At 46.6% G+C, this 23690-nt stretch overlaps 1 protein-coding gene across 3 annotated transcripts in view; it reads left to right on the forward strand.

The window, feature by feature from the left end:
• Positions 1-20594, forward strand: part of THTPA (thiamine triphosphatase) — an 87163-nt gene extending 66569 nt beyond the window's left edge. Inside the window, exons 1-4 of one of the 3 annotated variants that reach the window (XM_088469990.1) lie at positions 9257-9366; positions 14023-14132; positions 15189-15734; positions 19359-20594. In XM_088469990.1, coding sequence (XP_088326116.1) covers positions 15191-15734; positions 19359-19459 — 645 coding nt within the window. In that variant the 5' untranslated portion in view covers positions 9257-9366; positions 14023-14132; positions 15189-15190 and the 3' untranslated portion in view covers positions 19460-20594. Of the gene's footprint in view, positions 1-9256; positions 9367-14022; positions 14133-15188; positions 15735-19358 lie in introns of those variants that run through there. The other 2 variants (XM_088469989.1, XM_088469991.1) reach the window with 2 other exon arrangements.
• The last annotated feature ends 3096 nt before the right edge of the window (positions 20595-23690 follow it).

Consider the following 23690-nt stretch of genomic DNA (forward strand, 5'->3'; position numbering starts at 1 on the left):
TAAGATCTGGACTCTGAGCTGGCCAGTCCATCACGGTTACTAAATGTTATGTATATCAGTCCAGTGTCACCCTGAAAACATGACAGGTGGCATTGTCGTCCTGAAAAAACATTTGTTGTTTCCGTAGAACTGCAAGTGCATGGGCCTCCCTACGAAGTATTCTTGTTGAAACAACCACATTAGTGGCCTTTTGGAACTTATGTGCAATGGTATGCATTTCGCTTGTGCGTGGGTGTCCAATCACTTTTGTCTACATATTGTACTTTGGTGTTCTTGCAACCTTGGTGGAAGGTGATTGCCAGGTTAAAATGGGAGGAGAATAATGACCGACCTGTCAGGGATTGTGATTAAAAAGACAGCCCCTGTCAAAGACGCTAATTTAGTATTTCCAATACCGCAATTTTCTCTATCACATGGACACACATACACACTAGGGTTATTTTTTTTTTAAAGCCAATTAACCTACTATTAAAGCCAATCAATCTACCAACACTACCAATGGAGTGTTGGAGGAAACTGGAGCACCCATAGAAAAACCAGGGAAGCACAAGAAGAACATACAATCTCCATACAGATAGAATTGAACTCATGACCTCAGTGCTGTGAGACTGTAGTGCTAACTACTGATTTAATACACCCAGCATTGAAACAGTGTACACTATATTTTCCATGCTGTTTTCCACGTCATCAACATTTACACTTTGGAGTTTTTCTTGGGTAATTTGCTAAAAATAATTGAAGTTTCAAAAAGCACCTGAGCCATTCCCACACACATGTACTTTCTTTTTTTAGTTAGCCCAGTTAAAAGGTTCCTAGTGTTCCAGGCAGCATATCTTCCACTATGCATCCTAATATCCAGGCGTGAGCAACCTTCCATCGCACTTTTTGTTGGCTAAAGAATACAGATAACCCATAAGCAATTGTGATAATAAATCCTTATATCTCACCTGTTCAAAAAGTGTAAGGAAGTTTGTGCAGTTCAGCCGAAACATTTGCACAACCTCTTGATCGGAGAGTGAGTCCATGGCCAATCAAGCACTAAAGACACATACAGCATGGGGCCTACACAGGCCCTGAATCTGAGATTCCTCCTCCTCAGTTAACTGGACAGCCTCAGTAATGACTCGGCCAAAGACATTGCAAAACACTGCCATTATTGCAAGGACATCAAGGTAGGTTCTTATAGGATTCTTAGTAAGCTAATAGGTCACAGCCCACAGGTGTGTGATTGGAGCTATCTTGCCTTTTAGAAACACCTATTTTGTTTGGCAGGTTTGTTGGTGGTTTGTGAAACCACAGCTTAATAAATCCAATCATTTGTATTCAGTACACTAAAAAAAAGATGGCAAGTTGCAGCAAGTACACTAAAAAAAAGATGGCAAGTTGCAGCAAGTACACTAAAAAAAAGATGGCAAGTTGCAGCGAGTACACTAACAAAAAGATGGCAAGTTGCAGCAAGTACACTAACAAAAAGACAGCAAGTTGCAGCGAGTTGTGTTTGAAAAACATGTTTTTTTTATAGCAAGTTTCACTATCAAAAATCCTCTGTAATAAATAACCCATCTTTGAAGCTCATGCAGAGTTGTCGCAGAATCATTTTGCTCATTCTTTTCCGCAGAAAAATGTTTTCATACTGCACATTGTACCAAATCGCCATTCTCATGCCGACCAGCACTTAAGACTACAAAATGTGACCCTTGCTGGGTACCAAACACATGCATATGCATCTGTTTGGAGGAGGGTCACTTGCGGGTGCTGGACCCCCAATGCAACTGATAATGATTGACGGCTGCAGCTTATTAACTGAATGTGTTTAAATCCCTCCTAATTATTTTAATCTTCTCATAATGATGCTGCTGCAATCTATTTGCAAGATTACATTGAATAAAACCTGTTTCATAGTCAGCTGTAAATGGGAAGGCTACTGATAGTTATTGTGTACTTACATTTTTTTTGTAATGGCATGTTCTTTGTTTTTCAATTTAACATGTACCCTGCAACTTTGTTACATAGAACTGACACTGTCTGCCCACGTATTGTAATGTACATGCAGTGCATTCTGAATTCTAAGCTTTATTTTGCTATTACCATGAAACCATGCGTTGTGTTGTACTGAGAGTGCAGCTGCTCCTGCTGGAGTAACAAGGTGCTAGGCATGCTGAGCTAGGTTTATGACCAAGTCTGCATGGGCAAAAAAATCCCCCTCCTCCCTGGGTCGCATTTTAGTTTGCGATTAGATGCAACTTGCATCCAACTCAGCATAGGCCCCTTAATGTCTATTTATTATCTCAATAACCAAGGAGTGAAAATCAAGGTTTGCCATTATGTATATAAAAAGGAGATATCCAGAAATTCTACCCATTTAAGTCTATTAATATTTGTATAATCAGAGCCGTAACTATAATTTTTGGTGCCCTGTGCCAGAAAGAGCATTGGCGCCCCCCTATTTTTCCAATAGGGACATAATGCACCCAACAAAGGGCCATGGCCTTATGGGGCAGGGCCAGGGAAGAGATAGGGGAGGCCAGGAGATGCTGGGGATAAAAGAAGAGGAAGCTACAAGTGAGAATGATGATAAACATAAAATAGGCCCAAACAGCGCCCCCTTGTCCTGCGGTGACAGGTCGCACTACCCTAGTTACGGGCCCTGTGTGTAATATATATACGTGTGTTATAACAAGAGATATGGTAAGAACTTACCTTTGTTATCTCTGTTTCTACGAAGTCCATAGGGTCCACAGGGTGACCTTGGGGTATAGCTGGATCCTGGATCCTCGGGCACCACGGAGTTAAAGCTTTTAGCTGCTCCCAGGATGCACTTGGGTCCAACCTCCCCTATACCCCGCCCCCGAGCCACAGGCACCTCAGTTGGTAAGCAGCCCAGGCCGGAGGAGGAGACGAAACAGAGAGAAGGAAGACTGGAACACACAAGAACCATACTCACAGAAATGGGAGACGGAAAACCGGTGACCAGTCACAGAGCCCATATGAAGCCAGGTGCGTCAGGGCGGGTGCCCTGTGGACCCTATGGACTTCGTAGAAACAGAGATAACAAAGGTAAGTTCTTACCATATCTCTTGTTTTCTACTTCAGGGTCCATAGGGGTCCACAGGGTGACCTTGGGGATGTCCCAAAGCAGTCCAACTAAGGGCGGGGACGCTCCTGTGCTGATAGGAGAACCCGGCGCCCAAAGGATGCATCCTGAGAGGCAAAGGTGTCAAACGCATAGAACCTCAAAAAGGTCTGAATGGAAGACCAGGTGGCCGCCTTACAGAGCTGAACAGCAGAGGCGCCACGGCTAGCAGCCCAAGAAGGGCCCACGGACCGAGTGGAATGAGCCTTAACAGAGGCTGGAACAGCTAAACCCTCCTGCATATAAGCCTCAATAATAACAGAACGAAGCCAACGGGCTAGAGTCTGTTTGTTGGCAGGCCAACCCCTCTTGTGAAAACCAAAGAGGATAAACAAAGAATCCGACTTCCTCACAGAACTAGTCCGGTCCACATAAACCTGGAGTGCCCTTACAACGTCTAAGGAAGTCTCCCCAGCCGAAAGATCAGGTGACTGAAAGGCTGGTACAACAATTTCCTGATTAATGTGGAACCTGGAAACCACCTTAGGCAGGAAATCAGGACGAGTGCGAAGCACCGCTCTGTCCTGATGAAAAATCAGAAAAGGGGGACGACAAGAAAGCGCCCCCAAATCTGAAACCCTCCTGGCAGAAGCAATTGCCAAGAGGAAAACAGTTTTAAAAGTTAGCCACTTGAGCTCCACTGACTCCAAGGGCTCAAAAGGAGGACCCTGTAAGGCCCTAAGAACCACCGCCAAATCCCACGGGGCCACAGGTGGCACAAAGGGAGGCTGGATTCTCAAAACACCCTGGAAAAAGGTGTGTACGTCCGGCATAGCAGCGATCCTGCGCTGGAACCACACCGACAGACCAGACACGTGTACCTTCAGTGAAGAAAGACGTAATCCTAAGTCCAAACCGGACTGAAGGAAAGCCAGAATACGCAAAACTCGGAACACCTGGGGATCATAGTTTCTGGCCTCGCACCACTGAAAGTAAGTGTGCCACACTCTGTGATAGATCCTCGCGGAAGTAGGCTTGCGCGCCCTCAGCATGGTGGTAATAACGGAGCTAGAAAAGCCCCGAGACCTCAGGACGGCTGTCTCAAGAGCCACGCCGTCAAAGATAGTCGACCCAGATCCGGGTGAAGACAGGGCCCCTGAGACAACAGGTCCCGCCGTTGAGGTAGGAGGTACGGAGCGTCGATGGACAGGCTCCGCAGATCGGAGTACCACGGCCTTCTGGGCCACGCTGGGGCCACCAGGATCAGTGTGCCTCCGTCCTGTTTGAACTTGCGCAGGACCCGAGGCAGCAGAGATATCGGAGGGAACAAGTAAGCCAGTTGAAACAGCCATTTCACCGACAGCGCGTCTATCAGACTTGCGCCTGCATCCCTTGTCCTTGACCCGTACACAGGCAGCTTGTGATTGTAACGGGACGCCATCAGGTCCAGCTCTGGCAGCCCCCACTTGTCCACGAGTAGTTGGAATACCTCTGGATGAAGCGACCATTCCCCGGGATGCACATCGTAACGGCTGAGGAAGTCTGCCTCCCAATTGAGGACTCCTGGGATGAAAACTGCCGAGAGAGCTGGAAGATAGCGCTCCGCCCAAGCCAGGACGCGGGACACCTCCGACATCGCAGCTCGACTGCGAGTCCCTCCCTGGTGATTGATGTACGCCACCGTGGTGGCGTTGTCTGACTGCACCTGAACGGCCCTTCCGTGAAGAGCGGTGCCGGACGACTGCAGGGCTCTGTATACTGCCCGCAGTTCCAGGATGTTGATGGGAAGAATCGCTTCCTCCGCCGACCAACGACCCTGAAGTGACAAGGAGCCTGTCACCGCCCCCCAACCCCGGAGACTGGCATCTGTCGTGAGCAGAACCCATTCCGGGATCCAAAAGGGGCGCCCCTCCAGGAGATGCGCTGTCTGCAGCCACCAGGCTAGGGACAGACGCACCTCCGAGGACAACACCAGCATCTGAGAGCGGATCCTGTGTGGCAATCCGTTCCATTCTGAAAGAATCAGCCCCTGCAGGGGCCTGGAATGGAACTGGGCAAACTCCACCATGTCGAATGCCGACACCATGGACCCCAAAACTCTCATCGCTGAGTGCACCGACACTCTGCCACTGCTCAGACAACTGTGAATCCGCAGCTGTAAGGAGGAGACCTTCTCTGGAGTCAGAAAAATCCGTTGCTGACGAGAGTCCAGCAGGGCCCCCAAATGAACCATCCGTTGTGATGGGATGAGGGAGGATTTCTTCCAGTTGATCAACCAGCCGTGCGCCTGTAGACAAGCGACCGTCAGGTGGAGATGCTGGATCAGTACCTCCGGGGAGCTTGCCAGCAAGAGGAGGTCGTCTAGATACGGTAGCAACCGTATCCCCTGGCTCCGAAGGTGAGCCGCCATGACCGCCATCACCTTGGTAAATACCCTTGGTGCCGTGGAGAGACCAAAGGGTAGAGCCCTGAATTGGTAGTGGTTGTGGAGAATAGCAAACCGCAGAAACCTTTGGTGCGATGTTGCTATAGGCACATGGAGGTAGGCGTCCTGGATATCCAGGGAGACCATATAATCCCCCGGTTCCATCGCCAGTATGATGGAACGCAAAGTTTCCATCCTGAATTTGGGAACCCCGAGAAACCTGTTCAGGGACTTCAAATTGAGGATGGGGCGATGAGAGCCATTGGGTTTCTGCACCAGAAACAGCGTAGAGTAATACCCCATCCCACGTTGAGACTGTGGTACGGGTATAATGACCCCCGCCGTCAGCAAGGCCTCTATGGCTTCCTGAACCTGCAAGGCCTTGGTTTTGTCCTGAGAAGGACTTGTGCAAAAAAACTGGCAAGGCGGCCTGTGCCGAAAAGACAGGGCGTACCCCTGGGAGACCACTTCTCGCACCCAGGCATCCGTGGTGGTATTGTGCCAGCACTGGGCGAATTGAAGAAGTCGGCCTCCCACTCTGGGGTCCCCCAGAGGGAGGCCCGTCCCATCACGCAGAAGGCTTATCTTCTGGCTTGGAAGAAGGGCGCCTAGCACTCCAGGCTTGCTTCTTTGGCTTTGTGGCGGTCTTGGGTGCGGACTGCCTCGGGAAGGACTGACCCTTTGCCTTGCCCTGAACCCGAAAGGAACGAAACGCCGAGCTCCGGACCTTAGCAGGTGTAGTAGCTGAAGGGAGGAAGGCTGACTTGGATTTCGCCAGGGTATCTACTATTTTGTCCAGGTCCGGACCAAATAGTAATTCCCCATTAAAAGGTAAGGCCTCCAAGCCTTTCTTTGAATCCGCGTCTGCTCTCCAAGACCGCAACCACAAGGATCTACGAGCAGACACTGCTGCCGCCGAAACCCTAGAGGTCAACAGGCTAGCATCCAAAGATGCTTCTCCAATGTAGGAGGCGGCATCTCCATCTGTCCTAACAACGCCCCCTGGACGTCCGGAGATTCATCCGTAAACGTGTCCTCCAAGGCGTTGGCCCACCCCTCAATGGCCTTGGCCACCCAGGAGATGGCCATGGACGGCCGGGCTACAGCCCCTGAGAGAGAATAAATAGACTTTAGACAAGTCTCCACCTTCCTGTCCGTAGGATCCTTCAGCGAGGATATAGACGGCAATGGCAAAGTAGCACTCCTGATGAGGCGTGTTACATGGGAATCGACTGCAGGCGGAGTTTCCCATTTCTTACAATGCGCTTCCGGGAATGGATAATTGGACGCCAAGCGTTTCTGTGGCAGGAAACGCTTACTGGGAGTCTGCCAGGCCACCGCCATGTGATCAGTCAACTGATCAGACAAGGGGAACGCTGTAGAAGTAACCTTAGCTTTTTTAAAACTAGGATACCTTGACTTGGGAGCGGGTGCCTCATCCTCAATCAGAAGAATAGCCCGCACCGCCTTAACCAGAGCCCGCACATTGATGGAAGACTTAGTGTCTACCTCCTGGACTGAGGCATCTGAGGCTGAGTCATCCTGTACCTCACCATCATCCGAGAACCCCTCAGAATCCGAAAGATGCGCAGCCTGTGCCATGACTGAGCGTTTAGACGCCCTGGAGGGCACGTCACTGCGCAACATCGACTGAAAAGCCGAAGATGCTGCCGCCAAATCTTGGACAGTGTGGGAAAGCGCATCCACCCAGGGTGGAGGAGCTGTCACAGGAGCCTGAAACGGCACCACAGCCGGCTGTGCCACAGGGGTGGACTGAATATACATTGGCAACCCCGCATAGGGACCAACAGGCTGAGAACCCGGGGGAGTCTGCAATAATTGTGGGACACCCGGGGAATGGGGGATGGCAGGCTGGGGCAACGCCCTAGTAGGGGCGGCAGTCGGGACCGACAGACGGTCCGCGATGGACACCAGCACCTGGGAAAACATCGCCCATGGTGGCTCCTGCGAAATGGGAGGTTTAGACGTACCAGGGACCGCCTGGCACCGTCCGCACAGGCCGTCCTGTGACAAATCCTCCCTATCCACTCCTGCAGAACAGCGCCTGCAGGAGAACAATGCTGGAGCCCCGGAGTGCTCAATCTCCTCCTCAGACATGACTTAGGAAGAAAACGTGCGCACTCACCAGTGTGCTGAACAACAGCCCACAATATGGTACTGTGTAGCACACAACTGTATGTGACGGACCTCACAAATACGTGATCTATATAGGTGAGGTCAGTAGAAACACCCTTCCCCCGCACACCTGTAGGGCTTGTAGGAGAAGGAAAGGGATAGGTACAGGCTGACAGTAAGTAGAAAAAAGACACAGACAGGCAGCACTAGCAAAAGTCACATACCATGCAGGAAGATATACTCACTGCACCTTTCCACTACAATCAACCTCCCAGATTCAGTGTCTGGGAGGGCTATAGTGCTGTGTACACTGTCCTTGTTGGGGGAGAGGTACACAGGGGGACCGGTCCGCGTGCTCCCTGAGAGTATCCACGCTGCCACAGAGAAAATGGCCGCTGGAGACCTCAGAGGAGGAGTGGCCGAGTATCTGCAGCTCAGCGACGCCAGACTCCGAGCTGAAAGGCGCGCTGAGCTGAGGGGAGGAGCCGCTAGACAGGGAAGGCTTCCTCCCCTGGCTAGCATATTAACCCCCGGGTTGCCGGCATCCCGCTTGCCGCGATATTAACCCTGGTGGTCTAGTGGTCTGGCGGGGTATGCCTCCGCTGGAGGGGGGGCCCGCCGCCACCGCTAGCGCCCCCGGTCTGTCCCCTAGACCGGGGGCATGGGACTGCATTTACAAGGAACCCGCGCACCGCCGCTAATCAGCGGTGCGCGGCTTACCTGATCTCCCCGGCGTCTTCCGGCAGCAGTCCCGGGGGAAGCCAGAGTCCGGCTAGTACAGACTCTGGCTTCCCCCGCCGCGATCCCCAGTTCAGTGCTGGCGTCGCGGCGCCAGCAGGGAGAAGGAGCGGCAGCGTGGGCGTCTGTACAGACAGCCCAGCGCTGCTGCTCTAGAGAAAAAACTTATAGTAAAAAATAAATAAATTTAACTAAGTTCAATAAAAAATTAAAAGCTTTAGGGGGCTGCTCCTGCAGCCCACCCCGCAGGGTGACCCGACTCCGGCCGGGCACCATCTAAAACTGAGGTGCCTGTGGCTCGGGGGCGGGGTATAGGGGAGGTTGGACCCAAGTGCATCCTGGGAGCAGCTAAAAGCTTTAACTCCGTGGTGCCCGAGGATCCAGGATCCAGCTATACCCCAAGGTCACCCTGTGGACCCCTATGGACCCTGAAGTAGAAATATACATATTTTATAAACCTATAAAATGAAAAGGTGCTTTTTATGGCAAGTAATACAAAGAATCCACATGTGGCGTAACAGAGCTTGCCCAATGTTTCCATTTTGACCATTGTGCCTGGTGCAGCCTTTCAGACTACAACTATAGATATAAAAGTAATCTATGAAGTTTTATTATTAATATCACTCTCCTCCACACTGGTGAGCTTTATCTACTAAGCTCTGAAACACAAAGATGAAAAATATGGAGCTTTCCCCTAAAGTTTTATTTCTACACGTTACAATGTCTTTAAGGATTGCTAAACATGTAGCAATCTATTTATTTATTTTTTACAAAGACTTCTGGTAGTTGTAGTTCTCATCTCCTTCATAGTCTTTTCTTTTTGTAAGAGAAGGAACTATAAATCCCATGAAACACTGCAAAACGGGGACGTCCTAACCTGACTGCCAACTGGAGCAGAGCTGAAGCATTTTCCCTCCCCTGACAAATGAACACACTGCTGTATTTTTCCTGGGCAACGTGCTTTGGCTGTGTTTTCCCTGCAGTATGAATTCAGGTTTGATTTGTGAATTAACGTAAATGGAAAGCATACTTGCATGTACAGATTTGGGGGGAGGAATTTGACATCTAGATATCAAAATGTTAACCTTATCTACTAGTATTTAATGTATATTGCAATGCAAAAATGAAGGCCAATGAAAACCTTTACTGCTATAGTAAAAATGGTCAGTATCTTTTTTTTTTTTCCACAATAGTTTACAAGTTACATATCCTATGTTTCCAATGTTTATATACACCGATAAGCCAATAACATTAAAACCACTGACAGGTGAAGTGAATAACATTAATTATCTTGTCCGTGGGCAATACAGATGGTGCAATGGTTAGCATTACTGCCTCACAGCACTGAGATCCTGGTCCTCCAGCTCCCCAGGGGCCAGGGGACCAGGTGATTGGGTTCCCCTGGCTGTGGCATTAGCCCCCGGCTAAAAAAAGTTCATTGCTGGTTCTGGACCCTACTAACTTTTTTCCCCTGTAGTTCTAGAACCAGGATGCGCAAAATAAGGGGGACCTAACGTCGTTTGTCCCCTGTATTTTGGCAACTAGGGCTGGTTCTGACTAACCCGGTGCTGGTTGTGCTTAAATACGAGGGTCCCCTACGTCGTTTGTCCCTCGTATTTTGCACAAAAAGCCCGGGGCTGGTTGCTCTTTGGGGTGGGGCACGCCGTTTTTTTAAAAAACATTTCGAACAGGCTTTCTTTTTTTTTTCTTTAAACACAGCAGCACAGATGGATCTCACTGATACGTCTGTGCGTCTGTGTTTATTCTTTTTCAGACAGATGCATGCATCACGGATATCCCTGATCCATGCAAGCATTTGTCTGCTATCCTGCACGATCTAAAGATCGGCAAATCTTTAGATCCTGCACGATAGATCTTGTGACACATCGTGCAGCTTTTGCTGCACATCGTTTCCTGGAGTGACGGGGAGAGCTCAAGGGAAATTGCTCACGATATTGAATCGTGAGCACAACGTCTAGTGTGTAGGTACCTTTAGGGGTTAGAGTTAGGGCATTGTTAGAGTCGGATGGTTAAGATTGTTTGGGAATTAGGGCTAGGGTTTCAGAGGCGTCCTCACTTTTCGCCCTCTTTAATTCCTAAACACGCGAAAACGGAAAGCGGCAAATGCGGAACTGGCGAAAAGTACTGTCAAAAGTGGGGAAATCAGTCTGTACTCCAAAAAAAGATGCACTAACATCAATGTAAAGGTGTACTAATAGCCCTTAAGTAGTTTAAATTGCTTCTTATTAGCGTCTTTGCAAAAGTGGTGAAGAATGGCATAAAGCAGTATTTTTCGGTGAAAATTAGTAGTCCAGTCAAATTTGGGGTACTTGAAAATGGGTGTAAGCAACTTTTAATGTTTCTAAAGTGAACTTTAATAAAAAAAAAACGCACCTGCAATCCCCAAAACACCTGACCCATCCTTGCAGACCCCGAAGAAGTCTATATCGCTAGTTTTTATGCTGGTCCCCCCACTTTTTTGCCTCAAAAATGAAAGTACTTTTTTGAGGTGTTCTTGGGTTTTGTTTTGTGTTTTTTTGTCAGATTTGTCCTTTGGGGGGCTGTCCCAAGGGATCTGGGTCATTTCCCCACGTTTGCACCCCAAAATAAAGATTTTGCACTTCTTTTCACCCGCTATTCATAGGTGAATCTTTTTTTCGCCTATTACATTGCATTGAGTTTCCGCTCAAGCAAATTCCAATTGGAATTGAATTTGGAGATAAGTTCCGAGCAGGAGAAAAGCGGTAATACATGAAACATTTTCGCCGATTACGGCTTTTCGCCTCTAATTGAATACAGGCCATAGTTTTAAGAGTTTTGTGCATCTCTTAGTCGTTACCATGTTCAGACATTACATTAAAGAATGACAATGATTTAATTGATATTACCTGGTCTCAGATATTGTTCAACTGTTTGATTAACTGTTATGCAAATCACACTTTGTAATTTCCACACTTCGAATTTTCCACAGCCAGCTGACCCCACTGATACAATAATAGTATGTCTGATTATGACTACAGCTGAACTCAAATGGTCAGCTGATCAAAGCAGATAAATGGCACTGTTAAGTAAACACAAACTCAATACACTATACTACCCTCAAGAACAGCCCCAGAACAAGTAATGCCACTTACAAGCAAGTCATGAAATCACATACATTTAAATACACAGATAATTTTGCACGAGGTTGAATGCAGGGAGTAGTAGTCATGCAGGTTCTTCCACTATAAACTAGGAGTAGAAGAGAAAATAGGCTGCACCAATGCATATTAGTGGTCACAGCCAATTACTCATAGTTGTCTACTCTTATGTGCTGTCAGGGCCGGCCGGCCGGTTACGCCGACTACGCAGGTGCATAGAGCGCCAGCCGAGGGCGCTGTGATTAGCCGCCGCCGGGCCACAATTCAGTCCCCAGTACCACACTCCTTCCCTCACTCTGGAGCTATGGCTTCCGGTTCCCCCCCCCACGGGCACTATGGGAGAGACATCATGACATCTCTCCCATAGTTCCGAGGAGCAGCGGACGCAGGATCGGGGCTTAAGGTAAGTATTGTTTTGTTTTTTTTGTGTGGCCGCGGCACTCTTACAGGGGGCATTACTACTGAGGACACTTTTACAGGAGGCATTACTACTGGGGGCATTATTACAGGGGCCTTACTACTGGAGGCACTATTACAGGGGGCATTACCACTGGAGGCACTATTACAGGGGCATTACTACTGGGGGCACTATTACTGGGGGTACTAAGGAAGGGAACATTACTACTGGGGCCATTACTAATGGGGACATTGCAGAAGGGGCACTGCATAAGGGGTACCACTGCTGTGGGCATTGTATAAGGGGCACTACTACTGTGGGCATTGTATTAGGGGCACTACTACTGTGGACATTGTGTATAAGGGGCACTACTGTGTATCAGAACATGAATAAGGGACACTACTATGTGGTGTAATGTGAATCAGGGGCACTATGTGCAGTGTAATGTGAATAAGATTGTGCTACTGTGTGGTGTAGTGTGAATTGGGGATACTATTGTGTGACCACGCCCAGGCCCGCCAATAGCCGTGGGGGGCCCCGGTAATAGGGGCGTGGTCTAATCGCAGGAGGCGTGGCCACGCCCCCTTGGCGAAAAAAAAAAAAGATTTGCAGCACCGCGAAGCGACGCTGCGCGCTGTGTAGGGGGGGCGCTCTGAGCCTCCTCAGCCCAGCGCAAAGCCAGGGGGGGCGCGATCAGTGTGATCGCTCCCCCGCACAGGCATAGGAGACTGCTGTGGCTGCTGCTCAGCAGCCACAGCAGTCTCTAACTGCAGCTCAGCACACGCTGTGTGCTGGGCTGCTGTGAGGGAGGGGGGGGCGGCGGCGGGTCGGGCCCCCTCAGGAAGCCCCGGCCCGGGTAATCTGTACCCGCTCCCCCCCCCTCTCGGCGCCCCTGACCACGTCCCTTTCTTCGCCTTTAGCATACCTCCCAGCCATCCTGATCTTAGCGAGAAAGTGTCTCAGATGTGGGGGGAATGGTGAATAGATGCCATGTGCATGCATGCGGCATCTATTGATTGGAGAAAGGGACTGGGAGCATGCCCAGCAGCTCCAGGAGCACTGGGCATGTACCCAGCATGATTAGAATTAAGTGGCAGTGCTTATTATGGCTTTTCCCATGAGACCACGCCCCTTTACTTTGTCGGGTGCACACACCTTGGGAGTGTGCAAAGTCCGCCAGGGGGTGCCAAAATGTATCTTCGCTTACCAAAAATATTAGGCTCGGGCCAGCCCTGTGTGCTGTATAGTCATGTAATAACGCCTTTGATCCACCTACTTGATAATGAAAACAGGCAGTTTTTCATGATTAAAAAGCCAGTGAAAACTTCCACTAAATTAGGAAAAGCCTCTTCCCCCCCCCCCCGCCCATTAAGTTCTTTCAATAATCCTGTCAAGGAATATAGAAAAGTGGTATTAAAACACTTGCCTAAAAGTAATGCCAGGTACACACTGGGATGATGTTCCGATTTAGCCGAATTGGAACAACATATCGGGCAGTGTGTATGCACGATATGAGCGTTTTGCGGTTGCATGCAACGTCGTCGGGTTTGATGTGCTGCACGTCAAATCTGACGATTATTGCATGTGGCCCAATTCATGTTAGTGAAGGATGGAATGAGTGAACGTTCCATCGTTCATTACATCGTTCTGATGTGTACCCGCAGTACGACATATCGTCTTGGTACACATCGCCCAGTGTGTACCCACCTCCAGTGTCTACTGCCTTCTAGTGTAATAACAACAAACAAAAAATTGGGATATATGGACATGAAAATGAATAAACCTTAGTGTAATGTGTCTAGTTTCATTACAATTTTTAGAACTATCTATTTTATTATTTCTGGAATGTAATACGTGAGACTTTGCTGAATACAAATAAAAAGCAGCTAGAGCCAATCAAGGGATTTATCCATCCAGGTAATAAAATGCTATAAGGCGTGTCATACCTTAAACAAAGTGCTAGTATAACAAAAGCACACATAGGCATTTTATATGTTTTTACATGTGTTTAAGATTGCACTGAAATTAAGCAAATGAACAGAAATGTAACAAGAATTGTTCTAAAACAAACAGTTAACCAGTTTTACTGGCACACCCATTTACATGTGTTTAGCTTGTCACTGGGGAGGTACTCTACAAAACTACAATATGATTCCATGAGCATCCTCACAGTCCATCACAGCAGACAGACAGCCCTTGCTCTGCAAAGACACATCTGATCCAGTAAGTAACTGCGCTCTCTGTGACATTCTGCACAAATACTCAGCAAGAACATAATGCACACACACACTGTACATAACTATTAGTTACCCATACTGTATATCAGCTTTCAATTCTGTTTTACTTATCTGCTCATTGCCACTCACCAGCCACAAGTATATTCCCTGCCAACACATGAACACTTATTCTATAGCATGCTCCACACTCCCCCACTCACATGGCTCCTCCTGTGGTCTAACCCCACTTTTCTTCAGTACTAAAATAAGAACATACCCCAAATGTCTGCTAATCCCAATACGCTACCTGTGAGGTTAGTGCCACCTGGCTGGGAATGGGGTAAGTGGCTGGCCATCAGGTCTGTGCAAAGTTGTTGTCAATGAAATTAATTCAAAGGAGTCTGTCTGTGCAATTGGATTGACAATGTGCAACAGGCAAAATTACATTTGTGTCTGGCAGTGGGGTCTGATAATGTAACAGACGATGAGGCCGATGCGATAGTGCCTACACAAAGTGGCTTGTAATTATATGGAACAACACTGGCATGAATATACAAGCTTTACAAAGACAGGCATAACCCTTCTATGTATACACCAGCTATACTATTCACAGAAACAAGACACACTTACCTCTACAGGAACAGACAGCTGCGTGCAGAAGCACACACAAATGTAAACTTACATTGCAAATAACACTTAAACACTATTACTATTTTGTATCACTTTTCTTAATTTCATACCAGTGATGTATACTTTTGACATTGTGTAAGAAAATAATATATATGCAAAGGAATTGGTTAATGTAGTCTATGTAAGTCAGGTTGGTGATCCAGTACAAGCATTGCAGTACATGAATCAGTTTTATTACAGCCTGAGTAAGAAAAATAAATGTCACAGCTTTAATTTTATCGTGCAGAAAAAATATTTATGCTCAGACCGAATGATCACATTACCTCCATATTATTAACCCTTTCGTCCTTACAATTGTATACTTTCCAGCACTTGTACATAGCCTCAACGTGCCATATATCACACCTCTGTGTATCATTTATTCTGTTTCCAGACATGTCGCCCTCGTCACAACTATCCGGTCCCATCGAGGTTGAACAAAAGTTTATCCCAGGACCAGAAATAGAAGCAAGCTTGTATGCTCTAGGAGCAGAGCTACTTGAAGAGCTAACATTTCAAGACTCTTACTACGATAGCACTGATCTGCGTCTGACTCTAAGTGACATGTGGCTACGAAGGAGGGGAGACAGGTGGGAGCTAAAGCTTCCACCAGGACACTGTGCAAGAAATGTGAAAAGATCTTCCACACAATACTTGGAGCTGAGCTGCGATGCTGAAATTCTTTGCAGAGTGAGCAAGGAGCTGGGAGTGCAATGTCCCCTCACCATGGAAGCTCTTGGGCTGAACAAGTTTGCCAACTTTGTGACTCGCAGACGGAGGTTCCAAATGCCTTATGTGGAAGGATCAAGCACTAAAGCTGTGGTGGACCTGGACGAGACAGATTTTGGTTTTGCAGTAGGTGAAGTAGAGGTGCTGGTAAATACACAGGAGGAAGTACAGGACGCCCTCAAAAAGGTGGAGGAGGTCTGCAAACAGCTAGGTGAGTAGCAATATCGTGTCTTGTAATTCTGGTCTAGCCTAACAGTGTAATCAAACAGTGGGGGTCATTCAGACCCGCTCGCAAGCGGGTCGATGGTGCCGAATTGCGCATGCGCACGACGGAGGGAGCTCCGTCGTGCGCATGCGCGAGACCCGAATAACGACGGCCAGGCTGTCGTTATGGGTCTCGCACCAAAGGGGGCGTGCTGTCGATGGTGAGTGACAGCACGCCCCCTTTGGTGGGCGTGGCTGCCAGACGGAGGCATTCCCATGGGAACGCCTACCGTCTGAGTCCGGCCCCACTGACATCAGTAGTGATGTCAGTGGGAGTGATTTTGGCTCTGATAGAGCCAAAATCACTCCAGGGCTTGCGGACACTAAGACCCTACTCAGGGTCTCGTCGCAAGCCCGATGGTCGCGATGGTCTTGACCATCGCGACCATCATCATGGACGCTCGCTATAGCTGTGGGTGGTAACCCACAGCTATGCGAGCGTCCATGAGGCCGCTCCAAGTTGAGGGAGGAGGGCCCTGATTCAGAGCGAGCGCTCTGGTCAGAGCATCCGGCTCTGAATCAGGCCCAGTGCACACTATTGATAAACCAAGCATGTTCTTTTGGTGATTTTCACAATTTTTGGCAAGAGAGGGGGGGCATGGACACACAGGGCCTGATTCAGCGGTGCACTCACTGCCAATGTTGGATGTAGTGGAGCACTGTTTTACTACTATGCATGCGTCCTGATTGTGTCCGGCAGACACAGCAGTAATTACAGGTGCACACAGGGAGAAGTGTATTGAAAATGTAGTCTGAGGGCCTGATTCAGAGCCGAACGCTCTGACCAGAGCGCTCGCTCAGAATCAGGGCCCTCCTCCATGAAAATGGAGCGTCCTCCTGGACGCTCGCATATCTGTGGGTGACCAGCCACAGCTTATGCAAGCGTCTATGATGATGGTCGCGATGGTCAAGACCATCGGGCTTGCGACGGAGACCTGCGGTTAGGTCTCGCTGCCGCAAGCCCTGGAGTGATTTTGGCTCTATCAGAGCCAAAATCACTCCCACTGACATCACTAGTGATGTCAGTGGGGCCGGCTTCAGACGGTAGGCGTTCCCATGGGAACGCCTCCGTCTGGCAGCCACGCCCCCGGCACGCCCACCAAAGGGGGCGTGCTGTCAATCAACATCGACAGCACGCCCCCTTTGGTGCGAGACCCGGAGCAACGGAGAGCCCGTCGCTATACGGGTCTCGCGCATGCGCACGACGGAGCTCCCTCCGTCGTGCGCATGCGCAGTGGGGCAACATCGACCCGCTTGCGAGCGTCCTGCGCTCACGAGCGGGTCTGAATGACCCCCAGAGTTCCTGGGCGGTGACAGGGAGGTGTATTAAGTTGGGTACACACACTGTCGACGGATCCGCCGACACATTGGCCGATCAAGCAAGCTATTCAGACTTACCGATGGGCTGCTCGATGTGGGTTCCCTGACATCAGAACTGGACAGGCATTTGAATCTGCCCGTCCAGTTGAGCTGTCAGTCACCGGCGGTCTCTGCAGCAAGTGTACGGGTAGTCAGCCGACCGAATGTACACACAGCCAGATGTGCCTAAATATTTGCAGATATAATCGGCCATCTGCTGTGCTGCCGAGCTGATGCATATCGGGGAGGGTACACCCCACCGAAGCATTTGCGATATATCAGTAGATATATTGCCCAGTGTGTACCCAGCTTTAGTGCACACACAGAGGTGATCTATGTTATGGGCGTGTTATGAGAGTATTGTGGGCGTGCAGGTGAAAGTGGTTTTGTACACAAATGCTTGACTCTTACATAGGAGGCCATACTCAGAGAAACTGCAACTGACATAGGGCTGCTGCAAGTTTCAATAGTGCTAAGGATGCACCATTCTGTATTATAGTGTGTATGGACGCTCACTGTGGATATCTCAGTCCTTGCACGTTGGGATGCACGAATGTACACAAGGGAAGGACTTTGTATCGGCATTTGCATAAAGTCAGTTGGGCGACCCCACTAGATGTAGCTGTGGCCACTTCTGTGTCCACCTTTGCCAGCCATGTCTTTCTGTACTTATAACAATTCCTATAAAAAAAAAATGCATCCTAAATCCTCCCCTAAAAGGGAATGTAATATAAAAAGAAAAATGAAACCGTATATGCTTTATAACCATTTTATTACCACTCAATTCTGTATATTATCATTTAGACTTGTACTTCTTTCCTCAAGAAAGAACATCAATTAGTAGTTACAAAGTATCTAGAGAAATTATTTGAAAAAGTAGAAGTCATGGTTATTGCACTAAACAGACGTTAACAAGCACTGCAAAACTGGGTGTGGTATAAAATATCAACAAGGAAAAGGTCAAGAGTAAATAGGTTGACAGGGTTAAAAGGTGGACAGGTACCCTCCCCTCCCCTAATCTCTCATCTTTCCTGTTTTCCCTTCTTCTCTCACAAAGTGTTCTTATCTTCAAATAAGACAGTTAGTTAACACTTTAAGCTTATTCCTCTCTTTAATGATGAATCTGTGTTTTTGTTGTTTATCAACAAAAATGACAAAATTGATGACACAGATTAAAAACCTTTCATGTTACATGTATTCATGAGGAACCTGCATTATGCCATGAACCTTTTCTTCTCGTTTGTCTGATGATATGACAAAGTAAAACAAGAGAAACACAAACTCTATTCCATTATTGTATACTGGTGTATTGGATATATTGTGATGTTCTGTATCTTATAATCCCTCATGATTGTAAATTTTTCTTTGTCTCAATAAAAAATATTGATAAAAAAAAATTAAATAAAAGGTGGACAGGATCAAATGGTCGACACAAAAGTTTTACACTTTTTGTCATTTATCCCTAATCCTAACCCTCCCCCTGGTGCCTAAACCTAGCCTAACCCTAAACCTCACCTTAAAAATGTTGAAAAAAAAAAAACGTGTTGCCCATTTGAACTGTCGAACTTTTGTCCCTGTCAACCTATTGCATATCGACCATCTGGTGTCGACCTATGCATTGTCAATCTTTTATACGGATACCTGGAAAACCGGCCCCTTAGAGTGATGCCTCTAGTCTCCGCTAAAGTAAAGGGAACTTTCGATTTCTAAAAACATACAAGGCGTATATATATATTTTTTTTACTATGTAAGCACAACTTTACATAAATAGTGTATAGATAAAACAGCAATTCCTCAGTTCATGGCTTCATCAAGCTAAAAAGTTGTTTTTTTCTTTTTAAAAACACATTTTCCTTCACACTACATCCAGGAGCGTATGTATAATGCGGTAGTCCCCAATTTCCATTTCTGTAACTGCACACTATAATAATTATAACATAAGTGACAAAGGGGTAGATGTACTAAGCCTTGGAGATAAAGTACCAACCAAGCAGCTCCTGTTTACAGACTGCTTTCGAAAAATGTTAGGAGCTGATTGGTTGGTACTTTATCTCCATCCACTTTATCTCTCCCCAAGGCTTAGTACATAGACCCCAAAATGCTGACGATACAATTTCAATAATAGCCTATCTGGACGTAGCCTAAATGTTGTGTAGGTCTGGTTAATACTAGCATTGCCATCTAGTAGTTTTGGTGTCGCTCTCTCTTGCAGGAGTGCTGAAGGATTCACCTGTCCAGGGCAAAGTGTCAACATTTCTTCAGCGGAATAACACTGAACATTACAAGCAGCTGGTAGACGCCAACATAATTTGACTGTCACTTCAGCTGTCTAGTGTACACTCCATTATACTGTAAATAACAGAAGACACTATTGGTGTAGTCTTATACAAATGACTAAGGCCTGCCAGGTAAGCTATTTTAAATTGAACACAAGACCTAAATATTGCAGTGGTAATACTTTAGATGCTCGTAGCATGGCTGCAAGTGTTCGTTATTATAAGTGGCTTCTCTGGCTGACAAAAATTACTGTACTAGTGTTTTAGTTGGTAAATAAAACTGTGACCTTTATGTGTTTCCTCTGTGTGATGTGAGCTGATTCATTTTTAGATTGTTTTCTGCTCCTTTCCTCGGACATCTCTTCCTTATAATTGTAGCACATCTCCTTGGCCAATGCATGTGAGCTAGCGCATGTAGAATATCATGTGAACGGCAGCAGCCATTTACTACAATTTATAAATAGCTGAAAAAGACAAACAGTATAAAACTTTACGAGCTCTAATGGTTCTACCAAGTCCCAATAAATGCTCCGCACGGCTAACAATATACATAATCTATCTCTTGTACGGTGTCCCTTCTTCTCACTTAGTCTCTCACACACTTCCATCCTCTCCCTCCCACACCCTCCCTCAGTCTCTTTCTCTGCCCTGCATTGATTTCCCGCTTGTGCATATTGACTTTCATTTAGCGCTGATCAGTGTTTAAGTTGTCTGAAATCCGCTGCCTTCTCCCCGCTCAATACCTTCGATCTCACTAGTTCCTCCTAATAGCCTAACAAGATTGTTCTTCCCTGGGAGGTGTGGAGCAAGGTCCAGAACTGGCTGCTGTAGATGGAACAGAAGATATCTAACTACACTATGACTTTAATATGGACACAGCTTTGATGTGAACATGCACAGACTATCGCTTTTTGCCCACAACTCATTCTAAAATCATTTCCAGCACTGAAGTTTAACGGATTACCATGTTAGGAATTGCTATGTGCTCCTCCATTAGATTCACAATGTTACATTAGTTTTGTGTTGCATACTTTTATTGAATTTACTTTAAAATTCAGATGTGTGTATCCTGAGGACCTTAATCTTTATGTGAACAGTTATAAATGGGTTGGAATCAGTTCATAACTGTTGTACTACAACTCCCACAATATTAAACAAGCCTGTATGACAAACAGCGAGTGGTTTATTTATTTTTAAGGCACCATATAGTTTCCGCAACACCGTACATAGAAAAAAAAACAAAGTAACAGTGAAATTTGACAAATCATAGGTACAGTAACTGAATGTGGACATAGGATCAATACAGACCAGTAAACTGACAAACTAGATAGGACAAGGTGCAAGGTTTGAGTAATTCAATGTATCTTGATGGGCAAGTGGAGGAGAGTAACAGGGAGGGGAAAGCAGTTCAGTACTCAATGAGCTGACTCAGAGGTGGACAAAACTGAACACAATGCAGATGTTGAGCGATTATTTGCTACTGCGCAAAATACTCCTACAGCACATGCATTACCCGGAGTGTACGCAAAATGGGCTATTGCATACGAGATTGCTGACATTAGGAATTTCAAGTCAAAGCCATGGGCTCTCCTGGGTGCTGACCTGAAGTGTGTTCAAAACAGTCAGTTTAACGGGCTATTAATGGTAATGCCATATGCATGTTTATGCAACCAGTAGCATTCTCAGTCGCAGAGTCACAGACATGCTTATACGGAGTTGAGAAGGAGATACTGCGCCTGCTATAGGCTGGTGCAAGGGTTGATGGTGAACGCGATGGTGTGTTTGGGAACCACCAGCGGAGATTCACAGTCTATGGCCCTTGAAAGTGGGTATCTCAAGTCTTGCACTCTCCGGCACTCGCAGGTACACAAACGAGCATTTTCATATTACCCCAACTGCGACAGCCAAAAATCACAAACACGGATGCAATAGCGTCCTCCCTGAAGCAAGCAAGGACTGTACTAGTATTAACATGAGAAAGGATGGCTCTGCCCATGAGATTAGAGGTAGAGACAGAAAAGGAAGAATCAGAGCGGTAAGAAATGAATCATAAGGCAGGTTCACAGAGATCAATGGGATGACAAAGTTGAAGTGACCATTGGCTTTAGCAGTATGGTCTTTGATGACCTTAGTATGGGCAGTTTCTGAATGGAGGGGTTCGAGGATCATCTCTTCTCGAGGGTTTGAGAAGAGATGAATTAGGCGGGTCAGAAATAAACCATCTTCTCAGGAAGTTTGAAAGCAAAAGGTAGGAGAGACGGAGCGATAGTAGGAGAAACAAGGTCAGTGAGGGTTTCTTAAGGATGGGTAAAACAAGCGCATGCTTGAGGGAAGATAGAACAGTGCTAGATGAAAGGGACAGGTTGAAGGGATGGGCAAGATTATAGCAGGCTGCAGGATAGAGGGAGCAAGATGAGGGAAAGGGACGATTGAGAAGAGGATATGGACTTCAATACCAGTAGCACTAGTAGTGGAGAGAAGCAAGATGAGAGGGGAAGGACAGGGTGTCATCAGTGGAATGAGATAACCTTGTGGATGGTGTCAATATTAGATGTAAGGTAGATGGCAAAGTCAAGGGAGAGACTTTAAGATGGTTAAGAAACAGTGATGATTGTGACGCGATTAGAGAGGTAAAAAGGATGTGTGTTTTTAGGCAGAACAGTAGGAGGAGAGTATGAATTTGAAGTGGATCATTCCTGGAGGCAGCTTGGAGTGCCAGGATCTGGGTGAAGATCTAAATAATTCCTTAGATGCAGCATGAGGTCCATTTAGATTTTCATTTTTAGTGCTCTACCACAGTAAACTGCTTAATGTTAAATGGATTACTAATTTTGCTTTGCATCAATTAAAAGTCATCATGTTGTAAACTATGGCTGTATGACAACCGACAATGTCCTGCAGAGGAAGAGGAACCCTTTATGGACTTTTTTTTCCCATACCATTGTATTACAGATTCTTGCTTAGGAACAAATCATCAAACCCCCTCCGACCCCTTAATATTTTAAGGACCAACCATTGCATGCTAAAAATTAAAGCTTGTTATTAATTTCCTTACCAGATGGGTTGTTTATCATTTATAATGTAGGTTATATGCTGCCATAATATAACAGATATAGGTAAACTGGGACAGTACTTCAGCATGCAAACTAAATCAAAATATTGATAAATGAAGACAACCCCACCACAGACATACGTGGCAGCATTCCTCCAGATTGTAGATCTCTATGCTGACACTTATGAGACCCTGCCTTCCCGGGGCCAGGATCAGCCCATATGGGAAGCTTCACTCTGTTACTAGAATCCTACACACAGTACGGTTTGAATGTCGTCTGAGTGTAGAGAAAAACTATTTTCTGAACACCCTCAACTTATTCTATAACTCTTTCACACACACACACATATATATATATATATGAAAAAAAATTGTCATATGTGAAAGAGTTATGGAATAAGTTGAGGGTGTTCAGAAAATTGTTTTGTTATATATATATATATATATATATAAAATTTTGTTTTCATTGGCTGGGATGACAGGCTAGGGGGATGAGCACTAGCTTTCATTATCATCAACTGCTGGTACAAATGTGTGGTTTCCGATGTATTGCTTCACTGCCATAATTATACAATCATTCTACCATTTCAATCAAAGTGACATCCCCCTCAAGGTGTAAGACCTACATTTTATTTTAATGAGCATGTGTTAGTTGACAAAAGTGGATGCTTTATGTCATTGCTGAAGCAAAACTAAAATGTAAAGTATTTAAAGGCAATAGTAAATTGTGGTGTGTTTTTGTGGTTTTATAAAAACATGTGGAATCTATACATTTTGCTTCATTTGTACATCACAATATTCCTGAGCCAGTTTAATGGAAAACTGTACCCTTTCATGACCTCTCAGACTAACCCCACCGTGACACTGCCCCTGTCAAATTCAGGGCTCAATGCATTTACAAGCTATATGCCACACTCACGCTACCACCACATACCAGGATTTTTGTTCACAGCCCCATAGGGACAAATCTGGAGGAAGATCCACAAGGAAGGGGGGAGTTTCAATTCAGTTGTTAATTGGGTTGATCCCATAGCCTTGTACTCATTAATATAATACACAGGCGGATAGGACGCAGCCTCCCACAATATCTATGCACTCATTTACTGCTAAACTCTAAGGACCTGTGCTCATCCCAGTCATGTGATTGGTTACAGGCTGTTCAATGCCTGCCCACTGCAAAACTAGGCTCATCAGATGAGCAGGAGATGAAGCCTGA

Source organism: Taudactylus pleione, unplaced genomic scaffold, assembly GCF_031769625.1.
Source record: "Taudactylus pleione unplaced genomic scaffold, aTauple2 ptg000095l, whole genome shotgun sequence".
Classification (NCBI taxonomy): Eukaryota; Metazoa; Chordata; class Amphibia; order Anura; family Myobatrachidae; genus Taudactylus; species Taudactylus pleione.